Source organism: Haemorhous mexicanus, chromosome 1, assembly GCF_027477595.1.
Source record: "Haemorhous mexicanus isolate bHaeMex1 chromosome 1, bHaeMex1.pri, whole genome shotgun sequence".
NCBI lineage: Eukaryota > Metazoa > Chordata > Aves > Passeriformes > Fringillidae > Haemorhous > Haemorhous mexicanus.
This window is the reverse complement of record NC_082341.1, coordinates 107,283,308-107,310,207: the sequence shown is the minus strand read 5'-3', so window position 1 is coordinate 107,310,207 and position 26,900 is coordinate 107,283,308. Positions and strand designations below refer to the sequence as shown.

Sequence of the window (26,900 nt, the reverse complement as noted above, 5' to 3'; positions counted from 1 at the left end):
CCTCAAGGTCTAACTACTATGCAATGGATTCTTATTCTTTAACTGCTAGTACAGTAGTATCTTCAGGAATATGTTTGAAAGCAATTTTGTATTTTATTTTGTTTTTCTGATTAGAATTGTAATATATGCATGTGCCTAAAGAGTTACTGTCTGTGTTGGGTATCCTTTCACTGGCTGCTCTCCAAATCACAGCTCTTGACAGCAATCTTTAAACCCCCATCATTTCTCCTTGGTGTTTACTGTAGGAAAAATGTTTTGGCTGCTGACTTTGCTTCCCCAGTCTAAGACAAAGTGACTTTTATACTGGCACAGAGAGGTGCCGGAGGCAGAAGCTATTACAGAATAACTTGTTGGGTAGACAGCGTAAACAAGTTACCAGTCTGTGAATCTCACTGCTGCATGATTATCACTGAAGGGCAAGGATTTAGGAAGACTCAAAGGAGACTAGGCATGCATCTGTATAAAGTGAGCAACCAGACCTGTCATACAAGTGCAAATATTACCACCAGTTTTAGGAATGAAGGCAACACTTGATTTAGAATTTGAGAATGCATTTAATTTGAGATTTACTGGGGGTCCCATTAGCTTGAAGAGATTTTCTGCAGAACCTCCTTCTTTCAGGCACTGTCAATGATCAGCCTCAGCCTGCTTCCCGAAGGGAACATGCAGGTGTCTGCCAGTCTGACATACATAACCTTGAGAAAAGCATACTCGTTGAAGTTGAGAAGCTTCACAGCCCCAAATCCCTAACAGAAGGGATTATATTTGAATGGGCCCTAAATTGAAACTCCAGTTTCATATTCTTCCTTCCTCTGAGCTATTAGAAATTCTCATTCAAATGTCAAATGTCCATTTCTCTATGTGTTTTGGCTTTTCATTTTTTTATTCTCAGTATAGCTTCCAGACATGGGTGGCTTTTCTTAGTTGATGCCTATCTTCTCCTCAGGAACTTTAATTAAAAATAGTCCATCATAATAATGCAGTTGCTTGTGCAATTTTTCTCTGACAAAATAAATTACAGTAGGCTATATCATCTTGCTGCTTACTTGTGGAATTTTTTTTAATGGAAATTGCCAGATCAACATCTACTCAGTAATTCAACTGAAAGGCCTTTACTTTTGATATTTTCTCCCAAAGGCAGGTGAAGGAAAGAAAATATTACAGATTTTCTGAGAAACCTGAGATTCCAGTTTTTAGATGGTGCATGATTTTAAGAAGTTTTTTGCAAGGTTTACAGTGCCATCATGGATGAGTAAACTTAATCCTGACTGTAATAAAATAGGATTTAGTGGTGCTCTGTGCCTTCCCAGCAAAGTTGGAGCACCAGGATTTGTGTGGGTAGGTATGTGAGAGGAACAGCTGCATAGCAGATCTGTAGTCACTTGTGGGCTGCAGCATTGTTGGGAGATTTGGGCTCTGGGTTGGTGCAGGGGAAGAGCTGCCTCTCCATGCCAGACTCAGGCAGCCTCCTTCTCCAGGCCATGAAGGGAGGGACACGGTGGGGCAGAGCTCAGCACAGCCCGTTGGGCATCGCTTTTCGTGCTGGAATTGGAGAAGGTGAATCTAGCAAGGATCCAGCTCCATGCAGGAATTTGTGCAGTCCTTTTCTTTGTTCACTGAAACATATTTAAAAATGTCCTCCAAGATTTCCCATCCTTTGGCCAGGAGTTATAAAAAATCTATTGGTGCCCTTTTATCAATACATTGTAGAAAAAACTGGAGCAGTAAGTATGACCAGGGCATAGGAGTTGTTCTCACGCAGGTGGGAATAGGAAGGAAGGAAGGGATTCTACAGACCAAGTGCTAAACTGGAAGGAAGGAATTTGACAGGTGCTGTGTGTGCAGCTTGGTGCCACTGCTGAGGAGCTGAGATGAGTACAAGAACTAATCCCATGCCACCTCAGCACTGCTGGGAAAGTTCAACCCAGGAGATTTTTTAGAACTTATTTTATAGCATTCAGGAGATGCTACTGACCTACTTTCCTACCTCTCAGTGCCTGTACACATGTTCCTGCTCCTGCTGGGAGCCAGAGTCCCTCACCCAGGTTCACTGGGATGGTGCCTGTGTGGGACTAAACACCTGGTGGGTTGGGAACAGGGATTTGAGAACCCTGTGGCCCAAAGCCACCCCTGAGCCCAAACTGTGTGGCACCCCTGGAAATCAGCTAGGCACCCATCCCTACAAAGGCAGCATCCATCGTGTCCTTCTTCTAATGCTGCTCTTCCTGAAGGATTGCTCTGTTAGCCTAGCAGCACCAGGCTTGGAGCAGCACTGCTGTTTGCACCCAAAACAGCCCCAAGCCCAGGCAGGAACCACTTCTCTTAGTACTAGATGGGGACTTGGGAACAATGGCAGTCTTGAAATTAGCCTTGTGGCCATCTTTGGAGGTAGGACTGATTTAGGAGCCCTTGCACATGTCATAGGACAGGGGATGCCATGAATGACCTGGAAGTTGAAATCTACCTGAGAAGAAAGTGTGTCCCTCCCATCACACACACCCATTTGAGTCTAGTCAGATGAAGGGGGTTTAATCTCTGATTTGCAAAGATTCATCAGGTCAGTGGTGAGATGCAATTTTTGTTGTTCCTCAGGAATTTGGTATGCTTTGTGTGTGTACTTCTGACTCACGTTCATTGTGTTCTGTGGGAATTGAACTGCTAGATGCAAAAGGTGATATGGGGAGTTCTTCACCAAAATGTTGAGAAAGGCAGAAAAATGGAAGGTTTGAACTTCCTTGGAGGCTGAGCCAATATTCAAGGATATGGAATAGCAGGAAATTACTGATATCAACCACAAGGCTCTTTTGATCCACTGCACAGATTCTGGCTGTGTGCAGAGAAGTTACATGTGGTCTTCTCTGGGTGAATACTGAGGTGTGTATTAGAGGCACACAGAAACTCCAGGGAGAACTGTCTGGAGCTGCTAACAAGCTTGTCTTTCTGGCATGCCCATCTCGTAGACCTTTGCAAACACACAGAGCATTCATCGGAGGATGCAGAGATGCGTATTCCAGCAAATCTCTTATAGTCTGCAGTGGATACTAAACAAGAAATTCTTGAACAACTGGAGGTGGGAGGTCTTCAACATTTTCCATTGTAAATGTTAATGTATGTAGCAGACAGAAGGAGTATTATATAAAAACTGAAGACTTTCACATTTTTCTGGTTCTGACCTATGGCAAGGAGGCTGACATTTGCATTATTTCCATGGCATTTTTGTCATAAGGGAGAGTTGAAAGCAAAGGCTTAGAAGATTTAAACTTGAAGCAATTTTTTCCTCTGAAGGTCTGATTTAAAGTGAAAACCTGTTTAAAAGTAGAAAGGGGTGAAATCAAGAAGTGTCAAAGTAGAAACATTTTTTTATTATAATTAAAACTTCTAGTTAGAGGCAGGTATGTCCAAACTTTTCGGAAACATTTTTTCAATAAGAGACACCATTATAAAATACCAAGTTTCGTTACCTTGATTGTGAGAGTGTTATTATAATTTTATGAGGCCCAAAATTATCCCAAATACTACACAGAAAAGGCAGAATACAAGTTCTCTGTCATAAAGAATGTACAGTTTAAGAGTGAGGCTTACATTAACTGTTTTAAAAGATAATGTATAATTTTCTGAGTCATTGGCTGCAGTATATCTGAAATTTTAGCACTGATAAACCCTCTAGTGTTTTCCTGAGACATGCATTGGAGCATAAATATAATGTAAAAGACTTATGCCAGGAGACAAACTTGTTTATGGGCATGCACTGAAAGAGATTGTAATAAGGTCTTACTGGGAAGCTCCTGCTTAGACTTAGACTGTGGGCAGGTCTCCTACATATGCATGAGTCAGGAGGAGATATTGCCACCTGTGAAAAGACAAGCAACGTTTGCAGTCTCTTCACTTCCAGTTTTCTCCTGTAGCATGGCTGCAGCATTGTTCTCCTTAAGACTCTCTTAATTTAGTGATGATGATGTAGCAAGAAGTTTCAAACCAAAAAGTTTCATGCTGGCCTCCTGCTCAGTGGTAATGAGATCTAAAAAGAAAAAAAACTGGTTTTTGTCTTCTGTTCAGTTGCTTTTTGCATTCTGGTAGAGGTTGTTCGAGACATTTTCCATTTGCACTTGGTGCTCTGCATTGAAAGTGTAATTTCAAGCCAGAATGGGTTAAGTTCCTGTGATTCTTCATGTTCTGACTATACTGGTGAATTATATGAAGAGAGATCCAATTAGTCCTTTGAAGCTGTGTATTTTCTTAATCCATTGGAACAATTCATGATTCACAGTCCCTCTGCAAGCTGACATTCATGGCTTGAAGTAATCTTAGATTTTGTTGAGTTCCTGTCCAGAATATCAGAAGCTTCAGGATGGGGTTTCCAGTTTTGGAAACCAGCAGGTGATTTTCCCATTCATCCTTTTTCTCTGAACGAATTCTTATTCCTGGAAACTTACATGTTGAGGTCTTTTGCTCAATGTGAGCATGGAATAGGTGAGCCTGATTACAGCCCATTAATGTCAAAAAGAGATGCTGAAGTGAAATTGAACACAGCCAGTAAAGACTGTAATCAATAAGTAAAAGCATTTGTGCTGATTTATTCAGACTTATAAATAAAATATGCAGGTGTATGGTATATACAGGACATACAGCCGTTACGTACTTTATGACTTTGTGGGCATATGCATGAAGATATATAAGCAATACCAACTAGAAAAAGAAAATAAGTGTAAGGACTGTCTAGTTGCACCATCTCTCTCCCTAATTTTATTTCTCTGCCCACTTTAACCAGATCTGCAAAATACAGCATTTCCTACAGTGACAGACTTGCCAACTGGATAAGTTTTACACCAGTCACAAATTTCCTTCCTCCTACATTCCATAGTTAGTCCTATGTCCCTTTAGGCAGTAACCCTCATATTCTGCATGGAAGTCCAAGAAGGAAGTTTCTTTCCCTCAGCTCTTCATGGGTTTCATTCTAGGGAGAACAGTTTAATAATAACCTTTCTCATGCTCTGATTTCACTGATTTGGTCACTTGGGTTCCTCCACCCCTTGTCCTTTCTCTGATCCTCTCCAGGTGTCTATGCTTATTGTGATAAAGCCTTTAGTCAGACAACATTGTAGCCTCATTTTTTGTCCTTTAATTTTTTTCATTTTTTGAGGTGTAGCTTTTTAATTGCAATAGCATTTATATTCCCAGGTCAGTCACTCTCAGACCGAATAAAATGAGCAATCTGGTAGTGGATGCAGTAGGCTGTCTTAAGTCTTCCTCCTCATGTCACAATGCCATCAATTATACTTGGGTTCATCACTTAATGCAAATAAAAATAAACCAAATTATTATGTTTTTTATGTTCCCAGAAGGAAAAACCCAGAATAGAGGCATTGAGACATACTCTGACTTACTGTAGAGGTTTTAGGCCTTTAGCATCTCCTACTAGATTGTAAAACCAGAAGTATGTGTCCTGTTGTTTGATGAACACATGGCCCTGGAGCAGTCACTTTTCATAGAAGAGCAGGAAAATCTGCTTTACCAGTTCACTCTTGAAATTCTTCCTCTTGAAAAAAGTGTAGCACCATGCTCTGGTTATTCCAGCATCGCTACTGTATATGCAGCATATTTGTAGCTTCCAGTATTCCAGCTGATTGTTCACGCCTTCAGCTGCATTTTCAGGACTTGGAAAGACAATAAGGAGGAAAAAAATGTCTGTGTAGGAGGTACAATTTTCCAGATCTGTTCAGATTTAATATTGTCTTGGAGTAATGAAGAACAGATGAATGCTAACAGCATGTTTTTCGAAGTCCCCTTTTAGTGAAGCAGCTTTGCTGGGAGCTGTTTGTCCACAGCTTTAGAGACCACTGGGCGTACTCAGGGTGATTTAGATTAACCACCAGATAAACAGGAATCACTCAATCTTTACCATCAGAAGAGAAGTTTGTTCAAGTTTGATTGCCTATAAGAGTTCCTTTTTTGTATGTCTTTTGTTGATTGATTTAAGAAAGATTTTGCTTATTGTTAACTTCATGCAGTGCTTTAGCACATTGTACAAGCCAGACATGACCAGCTTCTTCCTCTTAGGATGGCCCTCATTAAAGAGAAATCATTAAAAGAGATATAGCTCTTTTACTACCTTGATTTGTACATTCTGCTGTTATTTAGTTACTCTGTTATTCTGCTGCTGATCTCTGGTGGCTGGTGTGCACCCCAAAGGTGTGAGGTTAGTACTAGCTCAGGGCTCATTATCCCTCTTTTTGTTGTATGTCAGAGGCATCTCAAAGTCTGATGGGAGTGGCATCAGGCTGAAGAAAGTGGGGTCACATGTAATTATCAGTTGTGTATGCTTGCAAGACCTTCATGGAAGCAGGATGTATCAGTCCTTTCTCAATAAATCTCTCCTTTCAGTCCCTAAGTCTGGCAAACTTCAGTTTCAGTATCAGAAATTGCTGCTGCTGACAAATCTCCTTAGCAAAGTGTTCATGCGGGGTAAATTCTTGCCTCCCCAAAAGTCAAAATGTGAGTCCAAATGCAGTGTTCTTCACCTGGCATGAAACCATGCACAAAGAAATACCGGGTCAGCTGAGATTAAAATTAATATCAAAAAGTGGTTGGAGAGATACTATCAAGTTCTACCTGCCCCTCCAAAGAAACTGCCTCCCCTGTGACTCCATTTTTGAGGTCTCAATTAGCCCATGCTTGCTGATTTGAGCCAGGAGATAAAAGGGAGAATAACCACTCACATGAGCTGCGATGTCATTTTAAAGTTTGGTATACTCGGGGTGTTTTACATTTTAGAACGTTCTTGTTTACTAGAAGTACCTAAGCAATGCCTAGATGCTCAGATTTAGGATTGTAATGGCGCTGCTTGAAAACAGGCCAAAAGGCACCAAAAAACAACTGTGAAGGGCAGTCCTGAAAGGGCCACAAAATTTCATAACTGAGTTCTGAAACTAATCTATAGCTGGTAAGAATAAGGAGGAGACTGCCTGGCTAGGAAGACTATCCCTATTAACTTGCCATCAGGCTTTTTGCCCATTTCTGTGAAACAGCTGGTGGTGTCTGCAGCAGAGATGTGATGCCAGAAGATGGATGGACAACTCGATTAGTCGCTGTATCCTCGGCTTACATTTCTGCTGAAGTGGTGTTCACATTTAGAGGCATTCAAGGGCAGTCTGCAGTCCTGAAATGGACACATTCCTTTGAGAGACATAAATTGGGTAAGGCAGACCAGGGAGAGTCCATCTTAGCTTATGTATTTATGTTAAGCTTTCGCCAACAGTGAGTCTTTTTTGTTGTTGTTGTTGTATTCAGAATCTTTTTTCATTTGTAATGGAAGAGTGATCCCATACGAAAAATTCAGTGTTGGTCACTCATTTCACAGCTGGCCATGGTTTTCTTTCTGAATAATGAGTATAATTATCACTAGTGAGGCTTGTTTGTGGTGGGACTTTTACCTTTTCTCTCAGAGGCATCATACATTTTTATTTTTCTGTTCGCTAAGATAGCTGCAGTTATCATTATTGCTTTTTCAAATAATTCTGACACGTAGTAGCATTAAAATTAGATTACATTACTTTAAAATAATAAGGTCATCAGCAGAAAAACTGTTTGGGGAAAAGAAAATGTCAGAATAAATAGCCAATTTTCACAAAGAAGACAGACAGATGGTTCACTCATTAGCAATAGGTTCCTGAAATGCCCTCTCCTGCTTCTCCTTTATTCTGTAGCTGAGCACCCTACTGTTTCGTAGATCAGTGTCTGAGGAGCCAATTGCTTGTCCTTAGAAACTTTAAATTGAATCCTGTGATTGCACAGTATACAGGAGAGCAGGGAGTGAGCTGGTGACCTTCTGTTAGATGGATGGGGATTAATCAATCATCTCTCGGGCACAAAACCCCTGGGAATCCAGCAAGAGCTTCAAGGGCCCAGGCCAGCATGGGACTAATGTCAGACTTTGGTCTGCAGATAAGATGGGAGAGTGTTTTACTATTCTTGTGATGTGGAGATTACAGACAGACAGGACTGTGCATTTCCCTACCAAATGATGTGATTGACTAACACACTCTCTTGCTTTTCCAGAAGCGGCTTGGAAGAACTGGTAAGACATGGAAAAGTGAATTTAGTTATGGACTAGATCAAGAGCAGCTGGGATGGGCTTTAGCCTCATTAATTGCTAGAAACATAGAGTATCTTGGGTTGTAAGGGATCTATAAGGATCATCAGGTCCTACTCCCAGTTCCTCACAGGACCACCTAAATCTAAATTTTATTACTAAAAGTATTATCCAGATGCTCCTTGATCTCTGACAGGCTTGGTGCCATGACCACTTCCCTAGGGAGTTTGTTCCAGGGGTCAACCACTATCTCCATGAAAAACCTTATCCCAGTGTCCAATCTGAACTTCTCCTGATGCAGCTTGATTCCGTGGTTGGTCGTAGTGTTACTTCCAAGTATAAATGTGATTTAAGTGTTATTTTCTCTTAGTGCCAAGTAGTCCCCACTGCTGTCATGCCATTCTTCCCACTGACACAAAGCCCTGGTTGTTCTTGCTTTTGTCGCTTGGTTTGCCTTACAACTGATCTCTTCTTGGGGGTTTCCCTTATGGGGGTTTCCAGACTGCAGACCTTTTATTTCCTGTGCTACACCTTTGCCATGCATGAAGAGCTGGGGGTTTTTTTTGTGGGTGCCCTAACCTTTGCAGCCCATCCAGCCCTGGGAGTTGGACACTACAAGCTGTTGGGAAGCCACTGGTAATAAGTAAAAGAAGTGACTTGAAAAAAAATCCTCCACCCAAATCAGCCTTTATGGTCTCACATTGAAAAGTGGAGGTCACCAAGGATGCAGAGTTCCCAGTGAGAACATGCTCCTTTTCCACTGTGGCTTGGCTGTTTTTCTGCCGGAGTCTTCATACCAGTTCCTACCTCTTTTAATGGCCTCAACATACTGCTCTTTTTGAAGATCCTTGTCTTTTTTCAGAGCTTAAAACAGGGAGAGCTGAGCAGTTCTGACCTCAGAGCCACAGCTGAGAAATAGGCCCTCAGAGCTATAAAAAAGTTGTATTTTGTGGCAAGCTTCTTATCTATACTGCCACTTTTTTACTTTTCTCTTTGATTTAATGGTTCACATTCAAGAAGACAGCAGTAATCAATTACATAGAGGAGGAGAACTGCACACACTGACCAGAAAGGTGCAAACCTGGCACATTCCCAGTTTAACCCAATGAACTCCTTCCCTGTGGCAGCAGCTGTGCATATCATGCCTGGCTTGTGCCAGGTTGGGCCTTAACACCGATGCTGAGCTTGGCTCATTCCCAGGATACCCATCACACTGCCACAACATGAAGTAACATACCTGCTTGCAGTGTGGTGGAACATCAAATGGAATCAAAGAATAAGTTGTGACTGTTGTTTGTGGAACTGTGGAACTGTCTAAAGTATATTTATTTTCAATACTTGCGGTTTTTTTGATTCATGACAAATTATATGCAGGTTTTATCCCAGGATAATGAGAGAATTTTTCTAAATGCAGCATAAGATAATTACACAACAGTTTATCTTTTAATTCCTATTGCCTGGCAAGTTATCAAGTGACCTTAACTCTAGCTGTTATTCTAAATATGATATGCAGATCTTTTCAAAACACAGATTTAAAGATTAATCCTTGCAAAAATTCTGTGAGATACATACATGAGCAAACTGCACTCTGGAAGTTAGACCCTACAGAAATTGGTGTTAAACAAAAGCTCAGCCTTCTTGTTTACCACATCCGTGTTTGCATCTGCTGCTTTGGGGGGCAGCAAAGAAATCTTAAATTGTGACCTCTCTTGCAGAATAAACTGCTTGTTCTTCTCCAAAGTGTGTGTAGTCCCAGGATATTTTTCCTTTTTCTATGTGTCTGCCTGACCTTTGCAGCTGAATTTTGAGATTCTGCTGACTGTGCAGCCTCTCCAAGGCTCTTCAAGAAAGCCTATGTATTTTAGGGGTTGTTTGCATCATAAATATCCAATTGTAGGAAGAGAGAAAAATCAATATCACTTTTCTTCATTTAGCAGCTTTTTACAACCGTGCACAAAGACCCAGACACATTTGCACAAACATCCAAGCATAATGAGGTTTAAAGCTCATGATTTGAAGAATTTTACATCAGCAGTGTGGGCTCTAGGGCTACTTTGTTGCTAGTTGCCCTTTTTTGTTTGTCAATATTCAGCTACTGTGTCATGCGGGAGAGGACAAAGAGGCTTCAATGGACTCTGAAATTTCAATTAATCTCTCTGAGGTGAAACACTGACAGACAGGAAATCAACAGAAAGAGCATAAGGAAATAAAACAGTAAAAAATTGCCAGAAAAGCTGAAAATACCACCCTGTCTCTGATGTGGGAGTAGCCATCTGACTGTATACTACCAAGCCAGTATCCTAAGAAACACCTCAAAACTGCATTTTTTGTGCTATTTTATTTTTTATTTTAAAAAGACTGAAATAACAAAGTAACAATGTAAGAGCTAGTGATGCTCCTAAAAACTGTAACCCCTTAGCTGACATTATTGCACTGTTCTACCCAGAATATTGATTCAGAAAAGGACTGATTGGGTTTTAGATTCTGCTCTCACGATTAGTGTTTGAGAGAAAAAGGCTTTTGAATCAAAAGATTTGAACAGAAACATTCAGACTATGAAAGCCTATATGCACTCACATTCTTTGTTAAAATCCAGCCAAAAGGAAAATACTGCCTTTGGAGCTTATTCCCACATAAGGCCCCATGTAGTTTCTTGCTGTGAAATATATCCAGAAGTGCTGTTCTGTGTTGGGAATGTGTTAATGCAACAGCAGCACTGGGGACGTTGCTCTCTGCATGCAGTGTGCAGGGACACCTGGCATCCTTCTAATCTCCAATCTTCTGGTGTTAAAGCCTTGTTATTCTTAAGGAAACCAGAGCCCCCTGGCATCTATGGAGAAGACTCTTTCCAGAAAAAAGAATAGGAAGAAGAGCAGTTGGTTCAGGGGTAATCTTGTCAAAGCTGTTTTTAAAAATATTTAGTGTAACTACAAGGAGTTGGTGGCCTGGAGTATTTTCTGCAGACTATTTGCAGACAGTAATTGCAAAGTTTTAAAAGTCTTCCACTCCCTCAGCCCTTACCCTGGGCTGAGCTCCTTAGCATTGGCTGGCCTCACAGGTTTATTGTGTGACTGAATATTTCAGCCTAGGGTCACAATGAACAGGTCCAGAGCTGCTTGTGAGAGCTGAACAGTCCTACATGTGAGCTTGTGGGGAGGCTCCCTGGTTAAATTCACACTTACTATGAAAAGCCACACAGAAGTTAGAGGGCAGAGGAAAGAAAGAAGAGCCTAAAGAGAAGAAAGGCAGGACCAGAGGAGAGCATGTCATTCAGAGGAGCTGTGTGAAATCTGACAAGTGTGCATAAATATTGGGCCTGCCCACAATAGGGCTGTGATTCTGCAGTTCCTGCAGAGGTGAGGTCAGTGGGATGCCTTGCCTGGCGAATAATGAACCGCTCCCATCAATACGTGCAGCCCCACTTTGGAGCATGAATAGCTGCAGTGAATGCTAGAGATTCACTTTGCTCTGCAGAAATTGAAAGGGGTATTGAATTTCAGTTGTGGGTGGATCAGGGTTTTTAGTTTTATTTTTATATTATTTTTCTCTCATTTCGGGCCAAAACCCTTTTTATGTTTCAGTGTTCCTGAATGGTGTTCAAGAAGTTTTGTTTTTAAGCAGAATCCCTGCTAAACCATTTGGAAATCATGTAGAGACTACTTTTTTCATCTTGCAGTGTCTGCAAGGCACTGCTGCAATCATAGCAACAAGTGATAGGGTTGCTCTGCTCTACAGCCCAGAGTGTACACTGGGCTGTAGAGAGCCCAGTGGCAGAAGGTGAGGTTAAAAACCTTAAGTATTTTCTTTAAGCACCAGTCAGAATCAATCCTTGGCTATTTCTAAAGTGTAGTTGTGTTATTATTATCTGAAAAATGAGGAGGGGATTTCAGATAAGTATATGCCTTCTAACAAAAGTGATAATTTGTTCCTCTTAGAATTTAAGGCTGCAACAAACCTTCATTCTATTTCTTTCATTTCGAATCTATTTTCTTATAAGGCTAGAGTATTTGGCTAAAACCTGCCATTTTTATGTTGACAGTTAGGGAAATTAATATGCAAAATCTGAAGGGGATTCAGCCAAATGAGTTTCAGTTCCAAGTCATTAACAATAATTATGCCAAGGAGAGTTTTATTTTGTGTAATTCTAGATCTACATTTACTTCAAGTTTCTTTGTCTCCTTCTGGAGCACAAACTGCTTTCTCCAGTTTTCCCATGTAAATGAAAACATGTTATAAATTCATACTCTAGTTATATGCAAAATAAGGAGAAAATAACAAAGCCAGATTAGGAAATTGGGTGTCATTCAGGGCATTTGGTGTGGCCAGGAAGAGCTTTTCCTGCATTGACAGGTGAGCCAAGTAGCATGGGGACATATTTGTGAATGGGACAGGAAAAGTGCTGTGTGCCTGTCTGAGATCCCTTTGATTTTTAATTTAACTTCATGTCCCTTTAGTGAATTTGAAGACACACAGGTGTTGAACAGTCAATATTTTTCCATGCTGTTTTTGTGTATGCTGCAAACTTTTCCCTCATTTATTTCCTTCACCTTCTATTTCACCTTCTTCTATTTTTTTTCCCCTGGTTTTGGGCTCTTTTTCAAAGAGCTGCTGTGGATCTCTGAGGGCTTTCACTCCTCACTCGTTGATCCCAATAAGCAGAGTCCAATGTCCCCCTCAGGACAAGAGTACTCTACTCCCTGCTTTGCACTAAGAGGCAAAACTCTGCCAAAGATGGGGGAGAATCAGTGTCTGGAGAGAGACACCTGGGCTTTGCCACACTTTAGAGATTTACAGGGAGAAAAAGTGGGTTCTTCTCTATTTTTCTTATCTCATGGGTGGTTCTCCATTTCTCTTTATATCAGAGCTCCCTTCAGGAGCCTGGCAAGGTAGGGCAGCCAAGGAAGGAGAAGTAAGTAGTGAAAGTGATGCCAGCTGCTAATTGCCTGTGGTTTTGTTTTGTCTGTCCCTCACTATATTTTAGGTGACACAACTGGTAGGATCTTAGAAAAGAGCTTACAAAAGGATCCAGGCACTTCAGGTTTCTCAAACAAGCAAAAAAATCACCCCACTGAGACTTCCAAGAACAGACTAGAAATGAGCATTTTATCAAAATCCTCCATAAACCTATAACCATGTAAAGTTTGCCCTGTTTATGAGCAGGCACATGGGAAGATCAGTCCCACAAGCAGTTTTATTCCCCTTACTTCTTGGTCAGTAGGCAGAGCATGTACCCAGGTAGCAACCTTAAAATGCCTGTTTTAGCACCACCAAGAATTGAAATGATGTGGTTGTTTTGCTGTGGAAATCCTTAACACCACTATTTTTGCCCTCACTTTAAGCACTGACACAGCAGTAAACTTTGAGGTTGGGCCATCAGCTAAGAAAAGTTTACCTATGAGGAGATACTTTTTCTAGGTGGCCAAAGAGGCAGGAAAAAAGAGCCAGCAATGAATTACGTGGTAGAGAGAAAGAGTTTTTGTGTTTTAATTAGAAAAATGAAAAGTGAAATAATTTCCTCATGGTAATAGTTTCTGTCATCTGAGAAATAATGATCTAAAAAAAATTGTTGGTTTCTGCCAGTCCTTCTTCAGGGCTGTCATTATTCACTCTAATGCATACATATTATTCATAGTCATTATTCTCCTGCAGCCAGCCCGGTATAAAGCCTATTCTGCTATTAGCTGCCATGTTTCAGTTCAAAAGCTCTTCCACTGCTCTAGCCCAGGCATTTCCATTTTGTTATTCCTGGGAGAGTAAAAGCTTTTTGTGAATTCTTGCATTGACCAGTGGTAGAGAAAGAATATTTAGCTCATGGATTGAAGTTTTCCTTCTTCTTTTCCCTTTTTGTTTTGCTTTGCTAGTCAGAGAAAAAAGGTGAAGATTTATCAAGTCCCTTACCAAATCTGCACTTGCTTTTTCTTCAGGCTTTGTAGAATAATCCTAGATTTGTGTCCTCGCCTGTCAGACCTTGGTGGGACTTCAGGATGTGACCTGATCACCTCCTTTCATCAGGCATCCCTGCTGCCTCACTTTTAATCACAGCAGAACAACAGTAATCGTGGATTACTTGTTCCTAATTAGATACCTCTCTGCAGCAGCCCCTGAATGATGCCTGGTCTCCTACAAACTCCTGTTTCAGTGGAGACAATGAGGGCCTTATGTCGCCTGAGGCCTTAGTCCAAGCCTCACTGAAGTTAATGAAAATGTGAGATTTATATTTTTTTTAAAGGCATTAGAGAAGTACAAATGGGTATGATTTTGGCACAGAATTAATTTCCACTCTAGTATCTGGTATTTAGCCATTTGTATATAGTAAAATCCTGTACTTAATATGCTGATTTATAGAAAGAAATTCAAAGTGCTACTTTATGTTTTGGTTAAGAAGTGTAATAAAAGGGTATTTCCCCTGATTATCTTCCAGCCTGCAGTCCCCAGCAGGAGCTGCTTTGCTCTACCTGAATGCTTTGCAAAGCTTTCCACATGTGAAGCGGTTCCTAGGCAAATCAAATACAAAGCACATCAGGATGTTCCTGCTCTGGTGTGCTTCAGCATGAGAAGTGCACAGAGATTAGAAGGTCTTTGGAGTTGCAGTCTAAAAATGACTTTTCAGAAGCTGGTTTGCAAATCATCTTCAGAAACTTCTTTTACTAGGCAGCAGCAACAGCAAGGTCTGCAAAGGGATCCGTAAGCTCTCCCCACGTGTTTGGGTGTGTGGTTACAACCAAGGGCACCCTAACTGGCATCATTTTCAGGCACTGGTGAAGTCAACAGCACTGCTCACCTTTTTCATATTTTATCCTATACTTGGGGTTGGAACCATAAGCTGTGAGTCTCCACTTGTTATCATAATAATTTCATAATAAAAGTACCATGTGCAGTGTGACTAGGGTTACAGATTCATCCCCTCAAAAGAAGAGGAATGGTACAAGTTTCCCAAGCTGCCTGACAGTGCAGACATGGTCTCCTCCTGCTCAGTCTTGGGACTGGTCATGGCTGTGGTGACCTTGCACTGCTCTGGTGGATCCTACAGTTTCTGGAGGGAGGAAGGCTTCTTATCCAGAAGTGGCTCCTGAAACCAGCCCTGGATGTGTGACTGCTGCTCACCCCACACAAGAGCATGCAAATGTGGTATGATTATTTTTTGGTTGGTTGGTTGGTTTTGGTTTTTTTTTAAGTGCACCCATGTTACTATTTTAGGCTTCTTATGTTTATTTTGCTATTAGCAAGAAAGGCAGAGAGGAAGACAGTGGGATAAGTTCTCAGATAAGTCTGGAAACTAATTCTTTTCCTTATTTAAGGGACTACAAATGGGTCATCCTCTTTTTCCTTCTGTTCTGCACTGAAAAAGAAAACAGATAAAACATTGTCATTTGTAATAAATTTGTATCAAAACAAAGTACAGGACTTAGGCCCCCAGTCTGATGCATTTAGAGAGGGATGAATGCAACAAAGTTGAAGCTGTGAATTCCTCCTTTGGGCAAGAGCACCATTGCTTCCTCAGACACCAGCTCTTTGAAGTACTGAGGCAGTGAAATGGGGAGGCTCAGGGCAGTCAGCTCCCATGTCAAGGCATGGAAAAGCTGTCTGTCCTTCCCAGGAGCTACAGAGCAAACCAAGGAGCATTGTCCCAAGCCCTGCTTTAACCCATCTCTCAGATGTCTGAGACCTTTGAGACCCTCTCTTGGGTCTGGCTTCCTCACATAACACCCAGTAATGCACAATTTTGTTTTAATTTTTGCTTTTGTCCACAGACTCAGTGCATCCTTCTGTATCCAGAGGCAGAGACCCTGAATCCCAGCAAGGAGCTTGAGGCAGCTCATTTTAAGCTTCAAAGCAGCAGTAGCATCAGAGAGTGCAGCCCCTGCACACTTACAGAGCCACCCCAGGTCCCCCTAGGCAATCAGAAGAGATTCCCAGGCAATCACAGTGCAGCCCCAGGAGCTGGCAAAATAGTTAAGGGTAACTCAAATACCTGCATGGGTTGAGGTCTCCTCAGAATCATGCTTCAGAACAGATTATTTCACTGTTAGCATCTATGGAATATTTATAATTTTTCTGTGCATTTTTAATTTTAATGTTTGAAGCACTGTTTTCCTACTTGGGCTTGTCATACTCCTTTCTAAGCACATTTTTGTGAAGTTACATCAATCATGTAGAGTTTTTCATTTGATATTTACAGGGTTGCTGCTGACACATTTTCGTAGACTGTTTTCACTAAGGAACTGCAGATTTTGCAATTATATGCTCTCCTTTCTTTCCCTCCTATCCATTTCCAGATGCAGTCTGGCACACAGGTAGCCTAGCACTTTTCTCCCATGAATGCAAATCTTCCTTCACAGAATATGCTGGGACAGGGGGTGGACATTGCACTGACATGCTTGGAGGAGCTCTGTCCCCTTCTTGTCTCTTGTGCGTGCCCTGCTTTCACTGTTTCTTAGTTACAAATGCTACACTCTGGCTTGAATTTCATCCCTGTAATTGATGGCCTTGTACTTTGTAGCAGAACTGTCTTTATTTGGGCTTGAACTGTGACTCCTATGGCTTGCTGCATATGAATGGCTTGGGGGTGACCCATTACCTGGCAGTAAATTGGTGTATGCTTTGAATGATCTATAGGAAAGTGCACCACAGGTAGCAGCTATCCAAAGTTCAAAAGTGTCAACAGCTATCCAAATGCGAATTTACTGTCTTTTTGCTCTATTTTTATAACCCCCTTTTTCAGAGTGCAATGTCCTTAAAATTGTGAAATAATGGATGGGCAACCGAGGATTACAAAGACTGTCTGGGATATGTTTGTTGGGATCATTGAAGTTGGCCTTTAATCTCTCTGCTTCTTTAGAATTTCATTTAATACTTCATACAAACAGCAAAATGCCCTCATCCAGGGGAGATTGAAGATGCTTGTATTCATAGTTTTCTGCTCAAGGAAAATTTTCCTTTCCATCCCCAATGTAAAGAACAACCCTGTGGCTGTTGATCTATTAGTGTGGACAGCCCAGCTGTTGTGCAGGTGTGAATATCTTTCTCTGCAAAAAAACTTCCAAAAATATTATTTTTTTCTAGATTCTGTGAAATTTGCTCTTTAGGCCCATACCTTGAACACTACAGAGGTTGCAGAGCTGTGTGTTTTCTCCCTCTCCCAGTTTTGTAAATGGTTGCAGTAACCTCCTGACCTAGTATGGGCTTGGAGCTTTACTCAGCTCCTCTCCTCCCCTTTATCAACACTGCCCAAATCATGTCTAGCTCTGCTTTGTCCCCTCACTGTCAAACTCTCCAGTTTGTTCCTACAGTCCTCAGGAAGCCTGTCCTGATAATGGGACTGCCAGCTAGACAGTATTACTTTCTGAAAGGTTTTGGTGCAGAGAATTAGCAGACTCTGCGACTGGACAGCAGGTGTCTATTCCCTGTGTATATACTGCTTACTTACCCTTCTTCTGGAAAAAAACAACCAAACAACCAACATTTATGCTTGTGATAGGTCAGGTGTGCCACAGGGTGTGCAGTGACCAGCAACAGATGCTCCCATACTGTGTTCCTTTGGGAATGCAAACTCCCAATCCCATCTCTGAGCACTACCTGGCCTGCAGTCCCATTCAGTAAAGCATTCTGGGGAAGCATTTTTTCATGGAGAACAGGAGGGAAGGACAGTCAGCCTCTGGTGTTGGGGCAGTTTACCTTTAGCACTGGTGGGTGATGCAGGTGATGCCAAGCAGTGCGCTGTGGATGGTGGGTGGCAGGGCAGGTGTGTCAGGGGTGGCTTGTTCTAGCAGTTGTCCATTTTGCTCAGACTACTGCAGTGAGAATCATCGCAAGAGAGAAGAAGAAGGCTTTAAAATGGTTTTACAAGTTGTTTCATCTTCTCAGCGACTTTTACAATGCCTGTTTTCTCTAGAGAGGTGGAGAAGGGAGCCCAAACTGCCACTGCTGGCCAAGGGGCTGGCAGGGTGCTGCCCTCACAGTGGGAGATGCTGTTTCCCTCTGGGCATGCTGAAGTGTTGCCTGGGCTGTGAGCACCAGGCGTGTGTCTTTCTGTGGGGTTTCGTGGCTGACGAAGAGCACCATTCCTGTTGCCAAGTTGTTTCAGGACAGGTCTGTTTCTGTGTGTACATAGTGCCCAGCACATTGTTCACGGGCTGTCTGCTGGGGGATTACACTAACGAGGTAATTAGAGGGCTCAGGCAGTGTCAGCGCAGCACATACCACTCGGATTAAGCCAGACTCTTCCACAAGTTCTTTCCCAAAGGGGTGCAGGTTGACATGGCTCCCTTTTGCAGGCTGGTGCTCAGTCACTGCAGCTCAGCTGATGTAGAGGAATTTGGGGTGCTGCTCCTGCCTCTGTGCCAGTGGGAGGAGAGGGCGGGTGGTCCTAGCCATGGTTACCATGGGCATTACAGGCACAATGTGGTGGGAGCTGGAGCAGCAGAGGGCTGGCAGCAGCCCCCTGCTGTGGTTGGCGTGGATGCCGCTCCTGCCTGGCAGGATTGTGAGGGATGTGGTGGCAGTGGTTTCCTCCTCAGGCTCAGGAGGTGCCCAGGCAGAGCGTTAGCACATGTGCCTGTGGTGCGGGGTGAAGGAACGGGCACAGTGTGCTGTGCAGAGCCCCCATTTAACTGCTGCACAAGTGGAAGGGTGACAAGGTTCATCCCCATTCAGAGGGATGTTTGCTCCTGGCACATCAGTGTCACTCTAGTAGGGTAGCAGGAGGGGAAAAAGCAGCACTGTCTGCAATCATCTGCCTGACTTTCTGCTCTCCTTCACCTGAAATAAGACTCCTCCCTAAGAAAGAGAAGTCTGATCTCAGTGTGTTTTAATTTTTTTTTATGTATTGTGACAAAAGTAATAAAATTGTAATAAAATTGCATCTTAACAACATGGGACAGACAGGGACTTTTAAAATATATTTTAATGAATTTAACAATTTACTAGAAAATGTTTGGGCAGAAGAACTGTGTAAGACAGTGATACACGTTAGTGGTTAGGATCTCAGCTGTCTCTTGCAGGACTTATTATATTGATAACAATTATCTTTACTATATCTTTTACCAATTATTTCTGTAATTATTTAGTAATTATTTTATTAATAAGAATTATTATATTGGTTTATGGTCCCCATATCAGCCTCCACTGACCAAATATTAGGTGAAATGGCTCAGTGTTGTGAGCTGAACACAGAGCCAGCCCAGCTGTCTCCCATCCTCCCAAGAGCTGCTGTCTAACCTTCCAGGACTTCGAGCAGCAGGTGCAACCCTGCTGATTCCCTCCCCAGCATGCTCCCAGACCTGTCACACCACATTATTTGTAAACACCAAGGCAGCTAATATCACAGCCTGCATGTGAAGGGCACCAGGAAGCCACATGAGACAGACAGTGCGGTGTGTTCATAGCAAGAGGCAAAAGAAAGAGGCTCCTATTCATAAGCTTAGCACAATAGAGTAATGCAGCGTTAGGGAAATTGAAGCTGGCGCTGAAAGCTAGTGTGCTTTGCTGCTCTTTTACTCAAGGGATGTCTTTTATCCTGAATTGTAATGCTTATGATATTTCAGACATAGCTGGCTTTGCTAGGTCATGTGAATGATGAATATCGTGGTATTTAGAGGTTTCTAGCAAAGGAAACGTACACGGGAATGAATGGAGATACAGATCACTTGCGTCAAGCCCAGCTTTATCAGGGGCTGGTGAGATATCTTTTTCAAGGGCCTACAGCAATTGAAAAGCAATTAGAATTTCATTGTGCTTTCCAGTTCCATTAACCATCCTGTAGATATGTACAAGAGTTCACAATGAAAAAGCTGTACTTTCACTGCGCAGCTGGTGAAATACAGAAGAATGGGATGGCAGCAAAGCAGATCTTCAGTCGAATACTTGAGACTTAGAGACACTTCAGGCTTAAAGAAAGAATGGAAAGTCACCCTGTCCTACCTGAAATAAAGGATATTGCTACAGAAATGGGAAACGCTTCCTTTTCCCAAATGGGCTGGTAACAATAAAGGACAGTGTCGTGTGATAGTTGAAATCTGCCCCTTCCAAAGAAACAGATTTTGGTCATTGTCCAGGGCATGTTTTTTCTTCTTAGAAGAGTTTATTCATCACTGGTTTAAGAGTGTCAGACCTCTGCACAAAGGGTTTTTCCCTTTATCTGCAAGACTGGACAAACGGGAGAGCTCTGAAAGTGAGATGAAGGAGAATCGTGCACGTCCTCAGTGTCAGGGTCTGGCAAGTCCAAATCTGCAAAAAGTTAAGAGGGAAACAGCCTTCAGTGGCCAGCAGAGTACCATTTGTGTGGATGGGGTTTGCTGGAGAAGGAACATGGAGATCCCCATCCTTTTTCATCTCCTGACAGAATCTTCCTATGCAGTCCTGCACAGTGCCTGGAAAATGCTCACAGTGAAGTGCTCCTGATTAGTGGTGCAGTTAATGAACACTGGTTTACATCTCTTGGGGATAAATCCACCCTCTGACCATCTGTTAACAAGAGGGTCTGGTTTTCTTCTGATTCACATAGATGCCAAGCAGAATTACCTTCATTTAAACCACTGGTGTTTCTTGGAGAGGAAGTGCTATGAAAAAGTCGGTCCATTGGCAGGATCTCTTGATGAGTCACATTCTGTGGGGCAGAGATTATGTCTCTCTGGATGGTTTGTTCATTCTTGAACATGAGAGGCCCCAACAGCTAGCAAGAATTTAGCTCTTGTTATGAAATGCCAGTGTGCAGCTCTGAAGCTGTTGGCCTTGCAGTTACTGGTAATCTGCGAGTGGTCTGCTTCACCTGCTGCTGGATTTGGAGCAAGTGGATTCGGTCAATTGTGCATAATTTTTTAAAATACTGTCAGGTCCCTCACGGGCAGTATCTTCTAATGCATGCAAATGAAGATTGTGATTATCCATTTCAAAGCAATCAGTAGCAAGCCATCATTGGCACAGAACATTATTTATACAGCTCATAAGTGCCAGTGAAGCTGGTGTATAATTCCTCACACATCCCAGTAACAGAAACTGCCTTCAGGGCTGGACTTTCCAATCCAGCCTCTCTGTTTTTGAGTTGCAGACATTGTCACTTCAGTGACTGACTACTGAATTTGCAGGTTCAGTTTGATGCACATATGATAGCAAGCCCATGCTTGCCTGCAGATGTCAGACTGCCACCCAAATTACTTGCAGCAGTGAATAAAGTGACAGGATGGCAGCTCTTAGGGACTCTTGGTTCTCTCATTTTCCAAATCCTTCTCTATCAACGCCCGTTTGCAGCTCTATTCTCATCCTACTCTGCACCTGCTTCAGTATGAAATTTGGAGTCTATCACATGTTTACATATGATTGCTCTTAACTTAAATTTTATTTCCATATTTTGCTCAACCTCCAATTCTAGTGCATTGACTCCTGCTTGCTGACCCCCACGTGAGTTTGAGTTTCACTGGTCAAGTTTGCAGGACTCCTCTTTGACCTATTAAAAATGGAATTCACCAGAAAATGCAAATTACCTCTTCTCATCCCTGCTAGGCTCCTAGGGAAAGTAAAAATCATTGTGTGTCTTCTCACTGTTAATACTGTAGTCCCTACAGCCAATAATCTTTTGGGAAGTTTAACTTTTAAAACATTGGGCCTCCATACTTTAGCTCTCTTTGGTAGCCAAGAGGTCCATCAACATATTGTAGTGAAACTGTAGAGGTAGGAAATGTCTGCACAAGTAACCACTTTCTTAGGAGACTCTGTTAACCAAAGGACTAATAAAATCTTGTTTAACCATCATTGAAAGACTTTTTGGTAGACAGTCAACCCTGGCTGTTCTCTTGAGTATAGAAAGTAGTATAGAAATGTTCCTTCTAGCATTAATTCATATCAGCTTCTGATGCCAATCTCCTGTACATCACAGAGAAATGCTCATTTATTGGACCATTTTGAATTTTAAATAATTTAAGCTTGTAGCACATTCCCCTACTTTTAGCAGCAGCAGCCTCTGCCCCTAGCCCAGCTAAAAGAGCAGCTGTATTGGTTGGTGTTTCATACACAAGTGCAGCCTGGTCCCACAGTCCTGAATTAGAGATAGTGCCTTGTTTTCATATAGGGCTTAGGGGGTTATGGGCAGGCAGTGCCTTGCTGCTGTGCTTGTGTTCAAGTCCTCCACTGACAGATGGGAGGGAAGTGTCTCCCTGTAATCCACTGGCAGTCCCCAAAGGCAAATGTTCCTGTCTTTTTCTTACACCAGGGACAGACTCAGCCTAAGGTTGAGTCTCTGCCGTATGGAAATACAAAGCTCCCACCTGAGCACTGATGACAAAGTTTTTCTTATGCAAATCCAAATGGCACAGGGTGAAAATGTTTAAAATGAGGCCTCATCTAGGGTAATATGTCACAAACCTGTTAGTCTGGATCTGTGAAATTAATTGTTTCAGTGAGGAGTGGAGCTTACAGTTTTCAAAGCCGGATTGCTACCTACCTGTTTCTCAGCCTGTCATCCATGTCATCTACCTTAATTTTAATTCCCTTCCCCTTGTTTTCCAAGTATTATCCTATACTACACAGCAAAGTCTTTATTACTTTATCTTGCACACCATAGTCCATGTGTTTAAATCCCCTAGCTTCTCAAGCTGGATGTGTCTAAGTGTAACCTTTTGCCTACAGGTAAGAGCAAGAGGTTTTCAACATTTGGCACAAGGCTTTCCATTTCTAGCATGATGAGCAGCTGTTTGCTACAACTGGGCATTGAGGCCTCTACAAAAGTTGATAGCCTTATCCCTGACTCTAAGGGCTTACAAATTAAATGCAGTATCAAGATAACCTCCTTTCACTCAAGTTTTTCTTGCTTGAAGTCACATGGAAAAGAAGTCACATGTGTGGACCAGGGCAATGCCCCATCTCTCTTCAGCCAGAATGACCTCTCTTGTGTGCCCGGGAGTGATGCTGCTGACTGGTGATTCCTTTCTGTTACATATCTGCTTCTAGAATAACACCACACTAAAAAAAAAAAAAAAAAGAAAGAAAAAAAGGGGAGGGAAAACAGTAACTGTTTATCCTGCCTAAGGGTTTTCAGATGATGATTTTAGTGTTTAAAGTCTTTTTTTATTGAACTGTTTCAGTATCCAGAAAAAGACATTTCTCTTACTCATCTTCATTAGTTATAGGAAATCACTGGATTAGAGAGCAGATTAACAAAAATAAACTGTAGTAGGTCTTGGGCATATGGTGCTGCGTATGAATGGGTTTTAACTACTTATCTGTGTATAACAAAGAGTAGAGGGAGAGATTTGTCTTAGTGTGCAATAATTATAACATGCAGTAGCTGCATAGCTGAACAGACAGAAGCCCCAAAGCCAGGGAAAGATTTTGGTTCAGATTTGTGTGTGGTGTGTGTGCTGGTCCCCGAGCTCACAGTGTGTTTTCTGCCAGCTCATGGCTGGGCACAAGGCTGAAATTAGCTGATTAACAGGATGCCTCTCCCTCCTGTCCCTTCCTCTTAGCTCCTGGTTTGCAGTGCTGGGTCAGTGTGGGTTACAGAGACTGGAATTTAGCCCACCTGACATGGGAGCAGGTGCTGGTTCAGGGACACTGCTCCATCTTGCCAACCGTGGGCAACCCATGACAGCCCAGGTTTTACTTGACCTGGAAATTGTCCTCCACAGAGCGAATATAAACAGAAGTAATAAATAAAAGAGGCCAGAATATCGGGGTGACCTGGGGGAGTATCAAACTTCAGGCTCTGGGCACAGACAGAGTAACACAGCCTGCTTTGAATTCAAACTCTGCAGTTTCCAACTTTTCGCCTTTTTTTCTCTGATATAACTATTGATCATCTCAACCTGATAAGTGTCAAATTGATGCCTTTTCTAAGTAGGCCCAGCTCACACTAGTTTGGAAACCAGTGTTGACACACAAGTAAACATTGGTAACATCCTGATGGTGCTCTGCCTCTCACTTCTCAGGAAAACTGCTTTTCCATTTGGGAAATGAGAGGTTTCTCAGTGAAGCACTGATGATGACATCATTTCCGTGTCTTAAAAATATTTGCTTAGAAAGGGATATAAAGATTTGCAAAACCAATAAAATCTGGTTTATGAAGTAAATTCAAAAATACCTGGAGAATTATCTGGTCTTTATCTGGGCTCCTCAGTATGTTTGCTAGCACGGATTAGCAAGTAATGTTATGCCACATAGCTTAAACATGCAGGTCTTTGCCTATTTTTTGGGGGGTTGCTTTTCTCTGAGGTTTCCACCACGTGTTTCACATCAACTGTGAGTAAGATTTTTGGACTTCTGCCCTGGATTAATCAAACATGAATCATGCCCCATGCAAAAAGAAAATTTAGCCAAAAATTGTGGTGGTCCATAGAAGAAAAGGGGGGGTATGTTACCCCCTCTGTGAAGTTTTAACTAATTTTATTCCTAGTTTTGGTGGGAAATTTTGGGCATTAAAAGATTCTTCGTCAAGGACCAGATCATCTCGTTCTTTTAAGGATTATTATGAAAAATTAAATCCCCATTTGTTCAGGAGAATATTCTTTCTTTCTTTCTCTCTCCTTAATTAATGGTGTAGTGGTGAAACCTGCCAAACTTGCAGTCTTTGTATTTAGCTTATCAATAACACAGCGTTGCTTCTGTTGCAGAGTTCCCTGAAGAGGAGAGGCAGCAGAGAAATCCACAAAGAAAAAAAGACGTTTACCCAGGTATGGTTTCCATGAACATGCAACTTTGAGCAAAAATCACATGGTACAACTCGAAATTTATTTTTATGGGTTTTGACAGGGCCATCAGGTATATTAACTTGAGTGCAATTAGGCTTTTATCTTCTGAGACCTCCCAGAGATAATGTAGAAGCAATTTAGGACAAAAGTGCAGTCTCTAAACTGTGCAGCTTCTCAGGCTCATTGTGCTTGTATCCACTGACTGAGGCTGCAGGTTTGCTACAAGAGGAGCAAATCACCTTGCCTCACAAAATAATTGGATCACAGCTTAGGGACTAACTAAATTTATACACTGTGCCAAAGGTTTTGTGCTAATGAGTGTCTTGGCAGGAAGGCAGTTCACACACTGCAGTGACACCTCTTGAGCTCTCGTCTCCTTTGATCTCCCTGATGTTGCAGGAACTTGTGCTCCCAAAGCTGAGGTACCTCAGAGAGCCCAAGCTGCCCACTCAGTCTCTCTTTGGACACGGGTTTTATTGGGATCTCGTTGGTCAGTCCTTCTCAGGAAAGCAGTCTGCCCGGTTTCCTCTGCTTTTTGTGCTGACTGTAGGAGTTAAAGCTTTTCCCAGCACCCGCACAGTTACTGTTTATAGCCAGGGAGATGGGGATAGTATTTCACCTTGCTGGGAAAGGAGCCAGGAGAGACATTGTGCCTTCATTAGAGAAGGGATGCACTTCCCCTGCTGCCCCCTCGGCAGGCTCAGCGTACACAGCCGAGACCCAAGGGCTGTCTAGTCTTAAAGTCCATTGATTTGTAATAGAAACCATAATAAATCACTACAATATGTTGAACTTGAGGGGGTAGGGCAGGCAGCTGAGTGGGCATACTGGGGGACTGGCCAGTGGCCAGGGCACTTCAGCCTGCTTTCCCAGGCCACAGCAGACTGAGCATCCTGGCCAAGATGACACAAGCATGGCTTAGTCATACCTTAAAATGAGGCTCTTGCTATGGAGAATTATTTAAGTCGTCAGTCAGGTCAGAGTTTGTTTTTCTGCAAGTATGTAAAATATATGGATGAAGTATATACACATGCCCACACACATGCAAATTACAGATGAAGCTACACGAAGGCACAATTGTGTCCATAGGGGTTTGTGAGCAGCACTGTCCTTCCTTTCTTCATTCCTGGAAATACAGAACTGTGCAAAGAGAATGGATTCTCATGCTTGCTTCCTCCGCCCAAATCCAGGCATTGAGAGCAGCTACAGTTTACTTTGGAAAACCTTAAAAAGGACTTCACAAAATTAACAAAATTAACTTCACCAAATGAACTGAGTAACCAAATGTGAGCTCAGCACCACTCAGAACTAAGGGAAGTGATCCCAGAAGCCACACGGGGAGAAAATCTTTTACCCACTGCACACTCATCACAACTCTTGCAGGCAAAGGACTTGGGGTTGGAAATGAAAACCATTGTATCAGCACTCTGCAAGGTGGCCATTCAGTTTTCTTCACCAACACTTTAGGGTAAAAAAGACCAAAAAGTAACCTTAAATACTAACATAGCCTAGCCTATATGTACATGTCCTGGCTTTCTCCCAGATCTAGGATATTACCTATAGCTGTCTCCAAACCCAGGCATCCATCAGAGGTTTTTGCTGGTTGAGATCAAGGCACATCACAGCACATGCCTGACCTGGTCAAACAGCAGCCAGGTCCTGGGCATGGCCTACAAGGGTTGGTACAGACACAGCTCAGGAGGTTCAAAATGCTGCTCTTCAGGGACACATACCTTAAATACCTAGAATGAACACCCATTATATATTTTGTGACTGAGAAGGCCTCAAGCTTAGAGTCTGTGCATCCACCTGTGTACAGATACATCCAGCATGTGGCAAGACTGGTGTTTTTACTTACAGCAAGCTCATGATGAAAGTTAGCTGGAACTTCACACTCACCACAGGGCACTCCGAGTAAATAATACCCATGACGTTGATTGTCTTGAAGTTGTGTAAAAGCAGAATTTGTAGTAGCACTCTCCCACCTCTAGCAGTATTGAAGAAAAAAAGTTTTTATTCAGCAGAATTGCAAAACGGAGCTTCTTGGAAAATACCAGGCACCAGGCAAAACACAAAGAAAAGTGGTTCTCCAGCGCAAGGTAGGAGTGCTGGCACTCAGCCAGATGCTTGGGTGC

At 42.3% G+C, this 26,900-nt stretch overlaps 1 protein-coding gene across 8 annotated transcripts in view; it reads left to right on the top strand.

Moving 5' to 3' along the window:
- MTCL1 (microtubule crosslinking factor 1) overlaps positions 1–26,900 on the top strand; it is a 101,817-nt gene that overhangs the window by 29,279 nt on the left and 45,638 nt on the right. For 4 of the 8 annotated variants that reach the window (XM_059858300.1, XM_059858293.1, XM_059858316.1 and 1 more), the window contains exon 4: positions 24,688–24,747. In XM_059858300.1, coding sequence (XP_059714283.1) covers positions 24,688–24,747 — 60 coding nt within the window. Of the gene's footprint in view, positions 1–24,687; positions 24,748–26,786; positions 26,865–26,900 lie in introns of all 8 variants that reach the window. The other 4 variants (XM_059858260.1, XM_059858278.1, XM_059858287.1 and 1 more) reach the window with 2 other exon arrangements.